The sequence below is a fragment of the Melanotaenia boesemani genome, chromosome 15, assembly GCF_017639745.1.
Source record: "Melanotaenia boesemani isolate fMelBoe1 chromosome 15, fMelBoe1.pri, whole genome shotgun sequence".
NCBI classification, from domain to species: domain Eukaryota; kingdom Metazoa; phylum Chordata; class Actinopteri; order Atheriniformes; family Melanotaeniidae; genus Melanotaenia; species Melanotaenia boesemani.
The window spans coordinates 21,528,149-21,546,806 of record NC_055696.1 but is presented as its reverse complement, the minus strand read 5'-3'; the positions used below and the strand labels follow the sequence as shown (position 1 = coordinate 21,546,806).

The window sequence follows — 18,658 nt, the reverse complement described above, 5'->3', positions numbered from 1 at the left end:
TCCCATTGTTGCCTCGTTATTTTTCTTTGTTTTATCTTGAATGAAAGTTTATATGAATTATTAACGAGACAAAGTTATTTTTCTTGCGGGAGCCACTACTCTTAGGTTGCCATTTGGTGTGGTGACGTCACCGGAACCCTGTTTTCCTTCCATCATTTCCCTTCTTTCCTTCTTTCACTTGCTGTTTTCTATCTTTACCCCCTACTACTTTTTCAGTAGTATAGCCTAGTTTAAATCAGTGCTATACTCTGATTTTTACTTCCCAGCCTCGAACACCCCTGTCACACACATACAAGAACCACCAACCTCATTAATACATAAAGTATACACCCACACAAAGGTGAGACCATGAAAGACTGGTTTTGTATTTCAAATATAAATGTACTGTGAGCAACATAAAATGTAAAACACTCGTTAAAACTCTTTAACTACTGACCAGCCAGTGACCTGGAGGCAAACAAAAACATCAGTAAATAACATAATAAAGCTGTTCTTTATTTATCTATATTTAAACTAAAGCAGCATCTAGAAACCAAACATCCAGCACTAATGGGAAAGCCGTTTCCATCTACTACAACACACACACACACACACTCACAGCAGCAGGTATACCATCGAAATATGTAGACTTCACCACTGGATTTAATGTAAATGTGTAGAACAGAAAAGGGCAAGGCTAACGGTTTAGTACAGCAAGCTTAACCTTCGAAGTATCAAGTACTGTCATGAATGATCTGCCTAACGTTCATTTAATTTTAGGACATACAGGGTTTAAATTATTTGTGGTTTACCTGTTTCGTGTGTTGGCCAGAGTCTTGATGCCCATTGGCAGCGACCACAACTGAAGAGTGTCTCTCTTCTATAAATAAAAAAAACGTCTGATGTCCATTTTTGACCGCTAATAATGACCGCTCAAAATAAAACCAGACTTTAGATTAGGTATAAAACGCCAGGCAGTCAGCCAACACAGGGGATTCCCCGCTTCCAGAAAATTCCTCTGTGATTGGTCATATTGTACCTGTGCTGCATTCACATAAGCCAGAAAATTAAAAAACTACCATCTTCTTTAATGACATAAAGTGGCTGAGGGAATGTAAACTTATTCCTTCTAGGATGAAAAAACATTCGGGGCTTGATGTGAAATGTTCGGGGCTAGAGCCGCGAATGCCCAGGCCAGGGAGTGTAGTGGTACAGGCCAGGTTCACAAAGTGATATAGAGATAGCAGCTCTTGAGGACTGGACGCGAGGCACCCCTGATCTAAAGTGATATAATAGTGTATAACCTACTACAACATTACAACTTCACTCTGTAATAAAGTATTTTTCATTTAGACTTTTGCCTTATTTTATTTCATTTGATTTGTTTTTGTGGTTTTATGTTCAGTTGTTCATTTAGGCTAAAGGTTTGATTAAAATATTAAATAATAACTGTATATCTAAAAAACAAACAAAAACAAAACAAAACAAAAACATAAAAATGAGGCTTTTATGAAAATACTAGCCTAATTAAAAATAAGATAAAATAGTTTACACTAGAATTTTGACCAGTTTTGTCTTCCATACCAGAAACAAACTGAGCTTCTTGACCCAAACTACCTGAACTCTAACAGCAGCTCGACCAGCACCCGTCCCGTTACTATTCAAGAGACCGGTGCTGGATTGGATCCGCCGTGGAGACCATCTGCTGTGATTGGTGTAGAGAGTTAGACCAGGTTCAAGGATTGGTTCGTCGGACTGGGAAGGCTGGGTCTGACGGTGCATCGTGCGCCATCTTCGGCGTCTGTTGTGCAGCAGACAGGAATTTAAAAAATGGGTAAAAATAAGGATTTAAGTGACTTTGAAAAGGGTCAGATAGTGATGGCAAGACGGCTCGGCCACAGCATCTCTAGGACGGCAGCTCTTGTAGGATGCTCCCGGTTCGCGGTGGTTAGCACGTACCAGAAGTGGTCCAAGGAAGGACCACCGGTGAACCGGCGGCAGGGTCATGGGCGGCCAAGGCTCATTGATACCCGAGGGGAGCGGAGGCTGGCCCGGGTGGTCCAGCTCCACAGAAGAGCCACCGTTGCACAGATTGCGGAGAAGCTAAACGCCAGTAACGACAGGAAGGTGTCGGAGCACACAGTCCACCGCAGCCTGCTGAGGATGGGGCTGCGCAGCCACAGACCGGCCAAAGTGCCGGAGCTGACCCCCGTCCTTCGCCGGCAGCGCCTGCAGTGGGCGCGTGAGCGTCAGAACTGGACCTTGGAGCACTGGAAGAAGGTTGCCTGGTCCGGGGAGTCTCGTTTTTGTTTACATAACGTGGACGACCGGGTGTGTGTGCGTCGTTTGCCGCGGGAAGAGGACGCGGCAGGATGCGTCGTGGAAAGAAGGCAGGACGGCGCAGACAGTGTGATGCTCTGGGCCATGTTCTGCTGGGACACTCTGGGTCCTGTTGTTCACGTGCATGCCCCACTAACACGAACCTCCTACTTAAACATTATCGCAGACCACGTACACCCCTTCTTTCTGACTGTTTTCCCTGATGCTACTGGCCTCTTTCAGCAGGACAATGTGCCATGCCACGCAGCAAAAATGGTTCAGGAATGGTTTGAGGAACATGATGACGTGTTTAGGGTTCTCACCTGTCCTCCCAACTCTGCAGATCTCAATCCGATCCACCAGCTGTGGGATACTCTGGAACAACAAGTGAGCTCCATGAAGACCCCACCTCAAAACTTAGAGGACTTGAAGGATCAGCTCTTAAAGTCTTGGTGCCTGATACCACAGGACACCTTCAGAGGTCTGGTGGAGGCCATGCCTCGAAGAGTCAAAGCTGTTTTGGCTGAACAAGGCGGGCTGACACCATATCAGACAGACTGAAGATATAAAGAGATCATTTAAAATGAATTTTACATTCCCTCATGTATGTAAAATTAGTTTTGTGCAGAAGTCTACAGCCACCTCATTTCTTTCTACATTACCTGAAAACAAGAAATACTTGCAGTGATTTATTAAAACACAAATAAAAATACAGAATATAGGACAAAAGCAGACTTTATATAGTTCTAAAGAACTGGAAACATCTTCAGGAATACTTCTCAAGGCTTTCCAAAAGCTCTTCTTTAGATGTTTCTGAGCTTAGCTCCGTTCTCTGTCCAGATGATCCCACACTGCTTCACTGATGTTGAGGTCCAGTTCTGGGGAGGATCCATACCTCCATCAGACCTGTTTCCACTGATCTTCAGTCCAGTTCTTGTGTCATGTGACATACCTCAGACTTTTCTTCCTTAAGCATGGCTTCTTGACAGCCATGTGTCCATGGAGACCATTTCTGATGAGGCTTCAGCCAACAGTACATGGATTCAGATGCATCTCTCAGATCCTGCCCATCTGCTGTGGATAGTTTTTTCTTTTTTGGCCCTGATACTTCTTAGGTTGTTTACTTGTCCAGTTTCCTCAGATGTTTTAAGAACATACTGCACACGATGCTGAGATGTGCCCAGTTTTCAGCCAGCACCTTTTTGTGAACCACCTGGTAGCAGCTAAAAACCAACTTCCTGTCTTTCAAACTGTCTTTAGTGTTTTCAGATGCAACAAAACTAGATGCAAATTTCCCCAGTTGCTTGTTATGTGTCAACACGCATGCTGGTTCAGGAGCCCTTTTTTTTAATGCTTGAATTCTGAATTTTAAGTGGCTTTAAAACACATCCCAGTGTAAATGACCCTGTCCCTGGACTAGAAATGTGTGGAAAAAGCAGCCAATACAGGAAGAAAAACCATCACAAGGCCTGAAGAACTGTTGCTCCAAAAACTTTAAGAGAGAACGTAAAAAACTGACTGCTTGGAAACAAAATCTAAAGAAACGATGCGAGGTTCAAACATAGATGCAACTAAAGAAATGAGAACTGATAATGTGTCTTTGTGACAGGCTGCTACAAAAAGTGGCCAAAAATTTCTTATGAGTTGACACGTTTCTGGTTCATCCCTTGAGTTAGGAGCCTTTTTTACGCTTGAATGATTCATAGGTCAGTCATAAGTGGTTTAAATACAAAAACACATTCCTCAGAAAATGTTGAGGTACGAGAACTAGACTGAAAATGAGGGAAAAAGCAGACAGACCTGCAGAAAGCCCAGAACTATGACTAATACCACTTTAAAAGGTAACAAAAAGTCTAATTAGAGGCTTTTGTACAGTTCTGTGCCTCATCATTTTAGTGCTTTTTAATTCTTTTTAAAGTGGCCTATCCAGTCAGGAATAAACAGCCTCATAAGTGCTTCAACAAAGTCAGTTTTCATATTAACTCGTCTCATAAATTGCTGCGAGTTTTTTGCACATTATCACATATCAGCTGTTCTTATAAGTATGAAGTTAGCGCCCCATTTTTAATGACTAATCCTAACCAAACTATGATAAGAACCTAAATGAAGAATAAACAAGAAATATGAATATTTCTATTATCTTGGACACAAACAGAATAAGGATCCTTGCTGCACAACAAAGTTGTCAGACACAGATGCACAGATGTAATAGATGTTATTTTAATAGGTGTTGAAGAAGTAATAGTTGCATCAGCAAACAGTGTTATGACAGAGTCGTGGGTAAGGTTTGGGGAGGGTGGGTGGCTGAGGGATCCCACACTATGCAGGGAATCCAGTAAGGCAAGGCTGCATTAAACGAGTGGGGTTCAACAATCAAAAATGCATATGTCATGATGAACACCGATTACATAAATTATAGAAAGCACATGATGAACAAACGTCACGTGACGTACAAACTATCAGAGGAAGGAGACTTAGAATATGTGGAATAACTTCTTCATCACAAAAATAAGGAGGCAATAATCTACATTCCAGTAAAGGGCAGATAATCTTATACAAGTTCATGTATAAACGGATGCATATCGAGTCAGTTTTCATTGTTTTTTGTCTTTTTTTATTTGACTAAACTTTTAAAAAGGAACAGTAATAAATAAGTCGAAACTCAAGCATTCAATCGCCTCTGATTGCAGGAGTGTCCCTGTTTTATAAGCGGTCCTGAACAGACGTTTCACTTTTACTGCAAAAAAAACAAAAAGAAAAAAGGAAAAAGCAAACCAGGGAATGATATCGCCCCCTCACCGCTCAAAAAATGCAACAAATCTCTCAGTTATCAGTCTCATGGATGCTCACGTGGTACGATTATAGTCCTTTGGACTTAAAAACCTCCACTCATTTCCACTGAGATCACAGCGCAGCAGCTAACCTGTCGTGAAAACTGTTGTAACAAACTACGCACCTAAGGAACAGTATACCGTCATAGCATACCTACAGTACAATCAAGACTGAATTAGAAAAATACAGGTACAAAAATGATTACATTCAAGAAGACAGTACTAGCACAAAAGGGTATTATAGTCATTTTGGTAACTAATATAGGAATTTAAACATTATATAAGCATTTTCTAGATAGAAAAAGGAAGGGGTTCAGGGGTATGACAGGAATATGGCTGCTCTATAGATGTGTGGTTTTATTGACTGGATTCTCAGGTACGTATATAATAATTAAAATGGATCATTTACATAGTGGGTAAAAATGATAATTTTTCTTTAAAGACCATGATCATTTTGGTTTGGGTCATAAGGTGCAAATACTTTTATTTATTTATTAAAAGAGGCATTATGTGGTGCCGTTTTTGTTGCCCTCTGGGTTCAAACACAAAGAATATCCCATCGGATGCAGGATGAGTTGTGCTGATAGTGTTACCTGAAGATTCAAACACCTAGAAAATCCAGTACAAGTTACTCTAGCTTTCTTTTTTTTTTCCTTATACCTTTTCATTTCTTTGGCAAATGTCAATAAACTCACTTGCTCTAAGCAAATATATCAATTTACCTTTTTTTTTTTGTGGGGGAAGACGATTTCTTTGTCTCTGCAAAGAATCACACTTCTTTCTCGGTGGAAGAAGAACTAAACCAATCGGATGCTTGCATCCTGAACGCGACTTTCTCTCATATCTGAAAATATATATGTTTTTTTTTTCTTTTTTAAATAAAGTTATCACAAAGCACACTGGTTCCCTTTAGATTAAATGGGAAACATGCAGTTTGTTAGATTTTAAACACAAATTCAGAGAAGTTACAGTTTGTTGCATGTACAACACTATTTGCACACAAGGGCCTACGTAAGCAAAATGTTATCAATGCTTTGATTTAGGAAAAATACTCTATATTTCAGGAATAATTAGCTCTCTAAGACCCACATGTTTATCTGTTGTGTCATTACGTATGAAGAAAGCCTTCTGAACATATAACAGAGAGATGGACAGTCTCCATCTAGCATACTTAACCTCAAGAAAAAAAAAAACAATTTCATAAACCGTGAAAAAAAGATGGTAAATGTACACACCTAAAACAAGAAATAATCAGATAGAAAACAATTAAAGTTAGAAATGTGAAAATCTAAGTATTGGTCTACGCAGAGGAGCACAAGGCTGCTGGGTCAGGAGGTGAGGGGGTATTGCTGGGGAGTCTGGCTGCAGCTCTTCCTAGCGCCTGCAGCTTCGGGGAAGACGACGAACCTGTAGCTTTACTGCATCTGACAACATGAGCATGGCTATGAATGAGGCAGATGGAATGACTGACCAAACACGGACAAAAAAAAGAAAAAAAGCAAAAATATAAACACGAGTTTAAATCGATATATAAATACTTCTAAAAAGCTAAAAATTATTATTAACACGTGACCTCTGGGTAGACCATTACTGAGGGGAATTAAATCTCAGAAGGCCAACGGGAAATAATGAAGGTGGTTATTAAAATGCCTCATCTGCATGAGCGCTGGGAGGAGCCAGAGCACAGCGCCGTCTGATCTCCAAACATTCCAACAAGATTTCATTTTCATTTCTGCATAAAAGCAGGAAAAAATAGATCAAATTTGCTGCGCAGAGCCGCTCTTCATCTTTTTATATATGAGCTTGGAAACAAGAACAAGGTGCTGCGATTCATTGAAATGAGTTGCAGAAGTTGTAGAAGTCCTACAAAGCTTAAAAGTGAATATTTGGTCTGAGCTGCTTTATTGAACCCTCTTACAGAAGCTTTCAGTCATCTCTTTATAATTCACAAGTATTCTTCAGGAAGTTCTCCAGGCTTCTTGAAGGACTTTCCAAAGCTCTTCTTTGGATATTGGCTCCCCTCCCCCCCATTCTCTGTTCAAGGTCTGGGCTCTGGGGAGGATTCATCCCTCCATCAGACCTGTTGCACAAATCAATCAGTCTTTTCCTCATTTCCTTTCCTTAACCCTTTTAACACCATAAGTATCATATTTGATACGTACAGTTTCTGAGACCTATTGCATAACTTTATGGTAAAAAATTTGTTCAAAACCCTGTTGTATAAACAATCTGGTACTTGTCTTCTGCCCCCTTGTGAACACCTTTTGCACTACAATCATTTTGACATATAATAAAAGGTGCATATAAACTTGAGGATGAAATTATTAGCCCCCTATAAAATTTAAGTTTTTTTTCTAAATGATCCCAAGTGCTTTTTTTTAACAGGAAAAAGAATCGTCAGTATGTGATTTCTAAATATAAAAGATGTCTTTAGAAAACATACATTAATTCTATTTTCACACAATAACAGAACTCAGGAAACATAAAAGTGACCAGGGTCAACATTATTAACCCTCTTATGTGCCAATCTTTTCACTTAGCCATAGAAAAAAACCACTGTTGTGCAAAGATCGTATTTAACTTTGTTATGCTCAAAGCTTATAAAATCATGAAAAAGTGAGGGTTTTCTCCCAATTTACACACAGTATAAAAGCTTCACTGAGGGTTTGAGCCGTCACTTGACACTATACTTTCAAAACAATTAAACTCTCTTAAGGGGGCTAATAATTTTGTCCTCGAGTGTGTGTATGTGTATTTGAATTAGAATTTTCTACCCATTACTTATTGGGTTAGGTTTAAAAGGGTTAAAAATGGCTTTTTGACAGCCACCCTTCCATGGAAACCATCTCTGATGAGGCTTCGGCCAACAGTAGACTGATCAACTGAAGGTCCAGATGCATCTGTTAGGTCCTGGTTCAGGCCTTTTCTAGATTTCAGATCCTGTTCATCTGCTGTAGATAGTTTATTCCTGACTCTTCCTATTTTGTCCCTGATGTGTCCAGTTTCTGCCTCCATGCTGCGATATGCCAAGTTTCCAGCTAACAGCTTTTTAGCCTCATTTCCACCAACAGGTGTGAGTCAGGATGGGACGGTTAGGGTGTGGATATGGTCTGTAAACTGTAATCTCGTTGCGTTCCCACAGCCAACAGTAACCTTACCTGAGAGGCGGAGTATCAGTCAGATGGGGATAGATGCCTCAGCTACGTAATAACAGAACGCCTTTGCAGCGCCCTTCTTAAAGTATGACCAAAACACAAATCTGTTGTTCTAAACAAGGAGCTGTTCCTGCTTTGTTTTTATGCAAGGTTGCACGGGAAGTGACTTTTTTTTCTCAATCAATCCACAGATTGCAGTGTGTCAAACTTTGGGTCGGGTCAGTTAGACTGGTACCCCAATGGAAGGGTCCCAAAAAAGTAGGACGGGTCGGGTCAGATATTAGGGGATCCTTCCCAGTTTTCGTGTGTGGAAACAAAAAAAAGCTTCTCAGCCCGACTTGCACTCGTTGGTAGAAATGGGGCTTATGTGTCAGCATCTTGTTGCTGCTGAAATTATATATTTTTTTTAATCAAACTGTCTTGTCTTTGCTGTTTTTCAGTAATGCAACTAAACTTAACTAGACGCAAATTTCACAAGTTCCTTGTTATGTGTCGACACACATGCTGGGTCATCCCTTGAGTTAGAACCCATTTTAATACTTGAATTTCTGAATTTTAAGTTGCTTTTAAACACATTCCAGTGAAAATGGTCCCATCTTTGGACTAGAAATGTGTGAAAAAGCAGCCAATGTAGAAAGAAAAACCCTCAGAAGGTCTGGAGAACTTTTACTTAAAACCACTTTAAAAGATAGTGTGAAAGATTGTGACAGCTTGGAAACAAAACCTAAAGAAACTAAGAGAGTTTCATAGATGGACCTAAAGAAATGGGAAGAAATAACTTGTCTTTGTGACAGGCGTCAACACAGCACTAGTTCATCCCTTCAGTTATGAACCTTTTTACAGACTGAATGATTTACAGGTCTGTGTTCAGTGGTTTAAACAAAAAATAACATTCCTTTGAAAATGTTCAGGTAAATGAACTGGACTGAAAATGAGGGGGAAAAAGCAAAGATTTCCTTCAGAAAGTCTGGAGAACTATTGCTCCAGACCATTAGAAAAGATTCCAACAAAGTCTGGCTGCTTGGAAGCAAAACCTAAAGAAATGAGTGGATGAAGACTTTTGCACGGCTCTATAATACTGTATTGTTTTTAACAATCTGCTCATTTTATGAGACATGTAGCATAAAGCGTTGAATTAAACAAAGCCTTCCTACAGGAGCAATTAAACACTGCGACCAGCAAAGACGAGGCATTTCGTCAACCTTCCACAAGCAACTCAAACATCCGCTACGAATTAGTGCAGTCTTTATGGAATCAACAACAAAAACACCTATTCAATTAAAAAAAACAACCTTTTTAACAGCTATGCAAACTGCAACAGAAATCAAGTAATGACAAAAACTGCATTCATCTATTTAGAAAGGTTTACGCCGACTGAGGCTGAGATGACGCAGCGAGAGAAGCCGGTTTGTGGTAGCAAACGTAAGGGGGAGGGGGGGTTAAGGCTATATCTGTATCGCTTTCACTCGAGCTCGCCGTGATGAGAAGCGGTTTTTAAGCAGATTTACTATCACTGACGCTGTGAACACACAAACAGGACAAACACCCTTTGCAATAATTACTTATATTTCAGATGCAAAGGGGACGCACGTCTACTCTTCACATTCAGTCCAACATCAGCTGTCACCACCACATACTGAGACTAAAGTAGCTTCATCTTAAAATACATATAAAAAACAAAGCGCATCCATGATTTTTCTACAGTCTGAGTACACAGGGAAAAACTGTATGGGTTGGTTATGGAAGCCTATCCATCATAATTTACCCTGGTTAAAGTCATTTTGGGTTGAAGCTGGAGGGAATGGAAGTGACAGGAGCTACGCAAACACACAGGTGGAGGGAGTGCAGGTGTGCGTGAGGTAAAATAAAAACAGTGATAGAAAGCTGCATTTGTCTACGAAAAAAATGCACTATTTGTGTCCCCCCCCTCACATAAAGTAATTTCTTGACTTGCAAGGCTTGACCTTAAAAATGGCCTCTGCTGGACAAAACAGTAAATCAACCATATCTGGATGCCATGCACTGGGGATGGAGGGGGGGGCAGCTTCCATGTGTCCTGATGGAGCGTCAACAGGGGCTTACAGGGATTTCTTCGCAAGGATATGAAGCTCTCATCCATAGTCAACCCTGGTTGGAAACCCTCTTTAGAGAAGCAAGCACAGAAACTAAGTGATGCACTGCTGCTAATGGTTTAAGTGCATAGACGTAGCTGAAGTGGAGATATGACTACTTTAGGAATGGAAGAAGTTATATTGCCGTCTTCAAAGCCAAAAAAGTTGGGTTGCTGGCCAAATTTAAAACACAGATACATAAAAACACAAAACACTGGACCAGCTCTCGTGCTTTTAAATGATTGCTTTTGTTAATGAAATCTGGTGCTTGATAAAAGAAATGACGTAATAGCTTCTATAAAATGTGTTTTAATGCTGCTTCTCCAAGAAGAGGGTCACGCCACTAACTATAGAGAAGTGCCTCATTTAACTCAGCTTCAAAGAAACTCAACTATCCCTGGAGAAAGGCATCCTCCTTAAAACCAAAAGGAAGGCTTCAGGAGAAACACTGAGACACCATCAAGCAGGGAGAGGGAGGAAGAGGAGGAGGAGGTTTTCTTTCCCCCACAGATCCTGACTCAAACCAAATTCTCTCCAAGGGGGGGAGTTGGAGTCCATCCAATCCCTCCTGTTCAAGTGAGTACTGAGGAAAGTAAAGCTCTGCTGCCGCCGTTCACGTCATCTTCTCATTGCAGCAGCAGAAGTTCACTGGTCGGCACAGGAGATGAGAACTGGAGTCTGAGCCAGCTCTTTCTTCTGAGTCTGAGACAAGCGACTCTGGCCTCTGAAACAAGACAGGAGAGAAGATTTTAGAGCTGATCAGGTTAAAAAAATGGCCGTGGTTGTTCTGGTTTTCACCTTGCGAGACTGATGGGTTTGTCTGGGAGTCGACTGCTTCTGAAGCAGCAACAAACACAAAAGTTGTGAAAATGTCTGTTTGGATGTTGTTTTTGTTAACATCTTTGCATGTGTGTAGGTGTCAGTGGGTGGTACACCTGTAACTCCAAATATAAACCGATCAACTGCTTGTTAACACAATATATAATCAGTCAATCACGTGGCAGCAACTCGACACATCTAGTCATGTAGATGTGGTCAGGACGACTTACTTAAGTTTAAACTGAGCATCAGAATGAGAAAGAAACAGAATTTAAGTGACTTTGAACGTGGCATGGTTGGTGCTCTGAGTATTTACTGGGATTTTCACACACAACCATCTCTAGGGTTTACAGAGAATGGTCTGAAGAAGAGAAAATATCCAGTGAGCAGCAGTTGTCTGGACCAGAATGTCTGGTTGATGTCAGAGGTCAGAGGAGAATGGGCAGACTGGTTGGAGATGATAGAAAGCCAACAGGAAGTCAGATCAGCACTGGTTCCAACCAAAGTCTGCAGAATATCATCTCTGAACACACAACACGTCCAACCTTGAAGCAGATGGGCTACAGCAGCAGAAGACCACACCGGGTGCCTCCTGTCAGCTAAGAACAGGAAACTGAGGCTACAATTCACACAGACTCACCAACACTGGACAATAGAAGATGGAGAAACGTTGCTGGTCTGATGAGTCTTTCAGCTCCACATTCAGATGCTAGACTCAGTATTTAGTGGAAACATCATGAAAACATGGATCCATCCTGCCTTGGATCAACGTTTTAGGCTGCTGCTGGTGTAATGGTGTGGGGGATATTTTCTTGGCCCACTTTGGGCTCCTTAGTACCAACATGACCTGGTTTAACCACCACAGCCTACCTAAGTATTGTTGCTGACCATGTCCATCCCTTTATGATCACAGTGTAGCATATTCTGATGGCTACTTCCAGCAGGATAATGCACCATGTCACAAAGCTCAGATCATCTCCACCAGCTTTCTAGAACATGACAATGAGTTCACTGGACTCCAACGGCCTCCACAGTCACCAGATCTCAGTCCAGTAGAGCAGCTTTGGGATGTGGTGGAACAGGAGATTCTCATCATGGATGTGCAGTAACTGTGTGATGCTGTCATGTCAATATGGAGCAAAACCCCTGAGGAATGTTTCCAACACCTGGTTCAATCTATGACACCAAGAATTAAGACAGTTCTGGAGGAAAAATGGTACTAGCAAGGTGGACCTGATAAAGTGGCTGGTGAGTGTATATTAACATATATATAAATATATTTATATAAGCTATATATATATAATCCCACTGTGGCATTCAAACTAAATTACAGCAAACAATAAGAAACACCCAAATAGAAAATGTCAAAACTTCCAATTAAAACAAATCTCCTCATAATCCACTGAACAATCATGAAAATATCAACGTTAATATTTAACATGTTGATTCAGATAACAAGAAAAGTCCCTTATTTGAGCACACAGCATATTCTGCAGACGTAAAAAGGCCTGGGAGTGTTTACCTGTGAACGTTTTCCATGGCGGCGACCTCAGCGAGGGCGGCCAAGCTGAAGAAAGCAGGTAGCTCTTGTGGTACGGTGCTCCTCTCTGCCTCCTCCGCTCTGGGACTGCTGTAGCACCTTTTTTCATTGCATAAATTCTGTTGGGGTAATGGCTTCTTATCCTGTTCCTGGTTCAGGTCCCTAGTTTTGTCCTCTGTAGCTAAAAAAAAAAAAGAAAAAAATCACAAACATGAACTCACACATGATTTTACTACACTACATTTTAACAAAGACATCACAGTCTAACATCCAAGTGAACATTATCATTGCTGAATTATTTCACATTTTCTTCTACATCTCTATTAATTTTTCAGTATTCAGGTGGCTTCCAGACTTTAACTAATCCTCAGTCCAAACAGAAATAATGACAAAAACTAAAGACAAATATTGCTTTAGGGTCCTTTACTCACTGTTGTTATACATGGCTATCCCATCAAGATATGCATTTATTGTCTATGTACTCATCAGGTTCTAACAGCAAACTTTTAGCTCCATTTTTATTTAACAATCATTGTGGTTTTAAGACTATTTATTTTATTATATAGTGAGCAGAAATGATCAGACTTAAAGCTGTGTGGAAGCTGTAAGTAAGTAGGACTATGTAGGCATAATCGTAGAGACATAGATAACCACTCACAAGTGGAGGCCACATAAATGTAAATTTAGTTTTCTTTCTGTTGGTGTTTTTGTAAATGAAAAGATTTCATTTTTATATCCTTACAATCTGATCTTTGTTCTATAAAATATATGTCATGATCTTTGTTTACGATCTTGGTTTTTGTTTTTTTTGGTTTTGTGATTAGTTCTGTTTCCTGTTTTATTTCTGTAGTTCCTTCCCTTGTGTAGTCTGTTTTGCTTTTTGTTTTCTGTTCATTAGTTCACCTGGTTTGATTTGTTTCATCTGTTTCTCATTAGCCCTCTGTGCATATATACCCCTCGGTTTCATTTAGTCTCTGCCAATCTGTTCGTAGTCTTCATGCCATGAAACGTAGGGCCTGGGGGCCAAAACCGGCCTGTGGGATGAATTATGTACATTTGGAAACAACACAGAAGACATGAACTGCAATCTTTCGAAAAAAAAACTGTAATTCCTCATTAGTTCATGTTATGTTAGATTTTTTCTGTTTAAGTATAAAATATTTCGAAGGCCAGGGGATAAATTATGTTTTTCTTAATCGCTCTTTAGTTTGTGTTATGAGGTGAGTCAGTTCAGGTGGTCAGGATTACTGCACACAAAATGATCTTAAACTGGCTCTTCAGACTTTCTGAAGGTCTCTCAGTTTTTATTTGGGCATTTTCTACTTTTTAACTGATTTTCTGTCCAGTCCTTGTACATGACCATTTTCATGGAATGTGTTTTTTGTATTTAAGCAATGTCACGGCCCCTTCTTCTTTGTGGCCGTGTTCTTTAATTATGTGTGTGTGCAGGTGAAGCTGGAGTGTACCTGGCTGTGTGTGCGTGCGTCAAGGGCCGGACCCATTGCGTGTATAAAAGACCCGCCTACGGCCGGCCTCATCCCTCTCTTTTCCTCGCTCCGCTCCCAGGCTGCACCTGCGCTCGCTGCACCTTGCCTTTTGCTTTACTTTTAGTTTAGCTTTACACCATACAACACTGCACTCATTACATTCTACACACAACCATGCACGCACCTACACTTCTGATTTTGCAGACAGCCACACTTCATGGTTATCTTTTTTTGCCTTAGTTTTGGTTCATCTTTCGTTAATAAATTATCATAATTGGCCTTATCTGTTGTTTGGCGTAATTTTGTTATAGCCGTGAGCCGGGTTATGACAGCAACTTAACACTGACCTAAAAATCATTCAAGCATAAAAAGGCTCCAAACTCAAGGGATGAACCAGTGTTGTCTCAACACAGAACTGATAATTTAGCTAGGAACTAATATTAAATGTGATCTTTAGGCTCTTTGTTACCAGCAGCTTGTCAAAAACACACATTTGTTTCTGTTTCTTTAGTTGCACCTATAAAAATGACCAAAGATATCATCTGACAGACACAAAATAGGGATTTTGTCCCGAACAAATAAATCCAGCAATTCCATTTATGTTTCTTTTCAATTCAACTCAATTCAAAATTCCATTCAAAATACGTTATCCCAGAGGGGCAATTAAAGGGACACAGGCAGTTTTTTGTTTATATTTCCCAGATTCCTGACAGTAAATAAGGAAACAAGGTATGACTCAAGACTTTTCCAGCCATCTGGGACTCACCTTCAGCTGGAGACACACTGCCATCAGCTGTGCGCACCAAGTGTGTGATCTTGGTCTTTCGAGCCTTCCTCTTCTGGCTGCCGACCAGCATCTCCATACTCGTGGTGCCCTGGACATCTGGGAACATTATGGCAAGGGGGGCACATGATTTGGCTTTTGAAGCTGAATCCAGTGTGGTGGAATCACTCTGAGCCACTGCAGTGAAGAAAAAAACATTTAACTACCGCACAGTAATGAACATCTACACAAAAATTCTTCAGTCCTGTTATCAGAAATTTTAATTTCTAAGGAAATGTGTCTGTAATGAATGTTTTAAAGTCCTCAGCGGATGATTCATGAGTATTTCCTAAAAAAAATGTGAAGTTGATTTGATGCATCGGTTTGTTTAGACATAATATTGACCCTTATTTCCAACTTCAGGACAATATTTTTAAACTCAAAATGTTGGATCAGCCTCTAAAATTAAATTTCAGATCACTTCTAATCCTCATAATCAAATGTTAAACACATCTGTTCACTGCAAGTTGAAGGATACACATATTAAAATAATTTTAAATAGTGAAACACATCTTTATTAACCATATAGTGATTCTAAAAAAATGGGCCAGATTTTGTGGAGGATGAAAATTTTGACATCATTGGCTTATGAATAGCAGATTGTGCATTTAGTAGTATAATTCAACTGTTTCCAATAATATCTGAATACGTTTTCCATCTCTTATCCACTAGATTAGATGTTTTTTAGCCAAACAAAACTTAATGAAAATAGGCCATGACCCAGCATGCAACATGGTGTAACATACCTTCACATCCTCTGTAAACTGATCACCTATCTTATTGTACAAGTAGTTGAAGGGAAGTCAGAAGAGGAAAGAGTTGAACTATTAGAAAGTGCTGTTTGTTATAAATGATGCTTGTTTTGTTGTGTAAATGTCAATGTATCCTGCCAAAAACCATCTGTACTGGAAATCTATGGGATATCTCACACCTCTGATAATAGATGAAATGAGAAGATATGATTCAGTCTATATTTTTACTCAGAGGGGTCACCTTTTGTTAGTCATTCCTACCTTTTCCAGCTTTAGACGTGTCCTCTTGGTTAGCAGAGCCGTCGTTCTTCTTTTTCCTGGTGACAGCTGACCCCTTCTTATCGAAGGTCACTGGGCTGTACTGTGGCAGGCTGTTGAACTTCTTTTCAAACTCCTCCTCCAGTTTCCCTAGTCTGAAAAAAGAAGTGATCAGGTTATAAAAAGGCCAAACTGAAACCTATCCCAGTTTTCAGATATGATTTTGGGGGGGGGGGGGGGATGATTAAGATTGCTGCAAACAATCTTTAGCCTCTGAGCTCAGTTTGCTGCGTGGCATAGTCTGAGCTTAATTGGCTGTGTGGGTCTGAGCTCTCAGACCATTTACTGCATGCTTTATCACATTATTACAATGTGCTTTGTATGTTATTGACTGCTCTGAGGAAGAGGTAGATGCTGAGGAGGGAAGGGGTGGAGTGGGTAACTTCAGATCCAAAAACATGTTAGTGTGAACAGAGGTGCAAATGCATGATGGAAATACCAGCACCTAAAATTAAAAAAACATTAAAAAAAAGAACCAAAATAATCTGTTCTGCTGCTATTCTGGAAAACTACTGTGTACTCTGTCACCATAACAGGAGGAAACATGACTAACCCCTGTGAAGACTCATCTTTGGACTTGGACTTTTTTAGCTTCTTGGGATTAGGTCCAATCTGTGAGACTGTCCAGCTGTCATGACTCCAGTTAGCATCATCAAAGGCACGGAAAGCGCCTCTTTTACCTGTTTACAAGTCAGTCAAACAAGATAAAATCATCCATATTTATTAACTACATGTATTAATTACTGTGCTGTCGAGTCAAAAAGGATACCTCGGTCAATGTTGGCTCTCAGTGAAGTCAGCATTCCCTCAGAGACAAGAGTTTTATACAAGGCGCCTTTACAACTGCGCTCTGATTTCCTGGAGCCTCGGTTCTCTGTGTTAAACTCGCAGGCCATGTCGGCTGCCCTCTCCTTCCCCTTGTCCTCCTCTTTGAGCTTAGTGGGTGAAGAGTCGCGGTGAAAGTCTGGAGGTTCTGGAGTGTCACCCTGGCGGTCTGTGCTTTCTGTATTAGCTTCTTCTGATTTCGTCTTGGTGTTAATGTCAGCCATCCATTCCTTAAGCTCCACATCAGCGGAGCCATACTGCCCACCGCTGTCCTCCACCTCCTCTTCTTTCTCTTTCACTAGTGTCTTAGCTTTGGTCTTACTTTTCTTTTTAGGCAAACCAGTATTTCCACCCGTCAGACCAGCATGGATCCTCTTCTTGGACTTGTCCTCAGTATCCATCCAGGTTCCTCTGGCCACCGCCTCAATCGTAGTAAAGACACTGTCCACGTTTGATTCTGAATGGTTACACTTCTTACTGATCCTCTTTGCTGGGATCTCATCGCCGTCATTCGACTCGGCCGCCTCTTTCTTCTTGTTCTTCTTTTTGACACGTGCACTTTGGCTGCTCTGTTGTTGGGGAATGGCATCAGTGGAGGTAGAAGTAACAGAGGGAAGAGAAGGAAAGAGGGCTGATGTGTGAGCAGAGGGAGGACAGTAGTCAGTGTCGGATTTCTCCTCTTTGATCTCTGGCTTGATGGTAGTTTGCTGGAGAGAGGCTGTAGAGGAGCTGTCCTCTGGCTGAGACACAACTGCGTCCATTTTTCCAGCTTCAGATGCTAAACACATCTGAACAACAGAAAGAAAAATGTGTTAAATCTTGAAAATAAGCCTATTCCACACTGCAAAACCAATCCCATTTTGTTAAGCTAATTTCAAGGATGTTCAGTCAGCGAAGCTGTCTCTCTTTGCGCCAACTTTCAAAACTTACACATTTTCATCTGTCAGATGGAGCCTTTTATATGTGGAGTAAATATGGGATCTCCTCCCTGCAGGAACTCTGTCTAGACAATTATTTGGTCTCTTCCTTGAAGATTTCCTAATTGGAAAACTGGTAGCGATGCTAGATGCGCACACCGATATCTTTGGTTTAAGAGATCTGAACACACACCAGTTTTGAAATCTTTACACTGCCTTTCAGTCAGTTACAGAATAGATTTTAAAACCCTTCTGATACATCAAGAATCCATCTGTGATATGTTCAGAGAACATAAACCTAGCAGAGCTCTTAGATCCAAACACTGGTCAACTAGGCCAGACCAGAGTCCAGATTAAACATGGAGAAGCAGCATTTAGCCGTTATGCTGCAAACGAGTGGAACAAACTGTCAGTGGAGATTAAACTTTCACCAAATGTAGACATTTTTAAATCCAGGTTTTGTCTTGCGCCGCATGAAAACTGCACGCAAACTGTTTAACTTATCTTACTTTCAATCATATAAATGTAATTTATGATTTTATTGTAATTTTTGCTATTTGTTACTGCCTTTTACGGTTTCTGAATGCTTTCTTTTAACCAGTTGTGATGCTTTTAATGTTTTATGTAAAGCACTTTGAATTGTTTTGTACATGAAATGTGCTGTACAAATAAACTGCCTTGCCTTAATGTTACAAATATGCATGATCTCCCCTTTGGTTAACTACAGTAGTAATGGTATTAATCTCTGTTTGACAGTCTTCTGCAGCACACAAGATGTTTAC

General features: G+C 40.5%; 1 protein-coding gene across 7 annotated transcripts in view; it reads right to left on the bottom strand.

Moving 5' to 3' along the window:
• Positions 1–4,502: 4,502 nt before the first annotated feature.
• LOC121653839 (HMG box transcription factor BBX) overlaps positions 4,503–18,658 on the bottom strand; it is a 31,617-nt gene continuing 17,461 nt past the window's right edge. For all 7 annotated transcript variants that reach the window (XM_042007526.1, XM_042007524.1, XM_042007530.1 and 4 more), the window contains exons 10-15: positions 16,904–17,747; positions 16,688–16,814; positions 16,078–16,229; positions 15,008–15,202; positions 12,737–12,935; positions 4,503–11,119 (exon numbers count right to left, since the gene is read on the bottom strand). In XM_042007526.1, the coding sequence (XP_041863460.1) occupies positions 11,041–11,119; positions 12,737–12,935; positions 15,008–15,202; positions 16,078–16,229; positions 16,688–16,814; positions 16,904–17,747 (1,596 nt within the window). In that variant the 3' untranslated portion in view covers positions 4,503–11,040. The remainder of the gene's footprint in view (positions 11,120–12,736; positions 12,936–15,007; positions 15,203–16,077; positions 16,230–16,687; positions 16,815–16,903; positions 17,748–18,658) is intronic.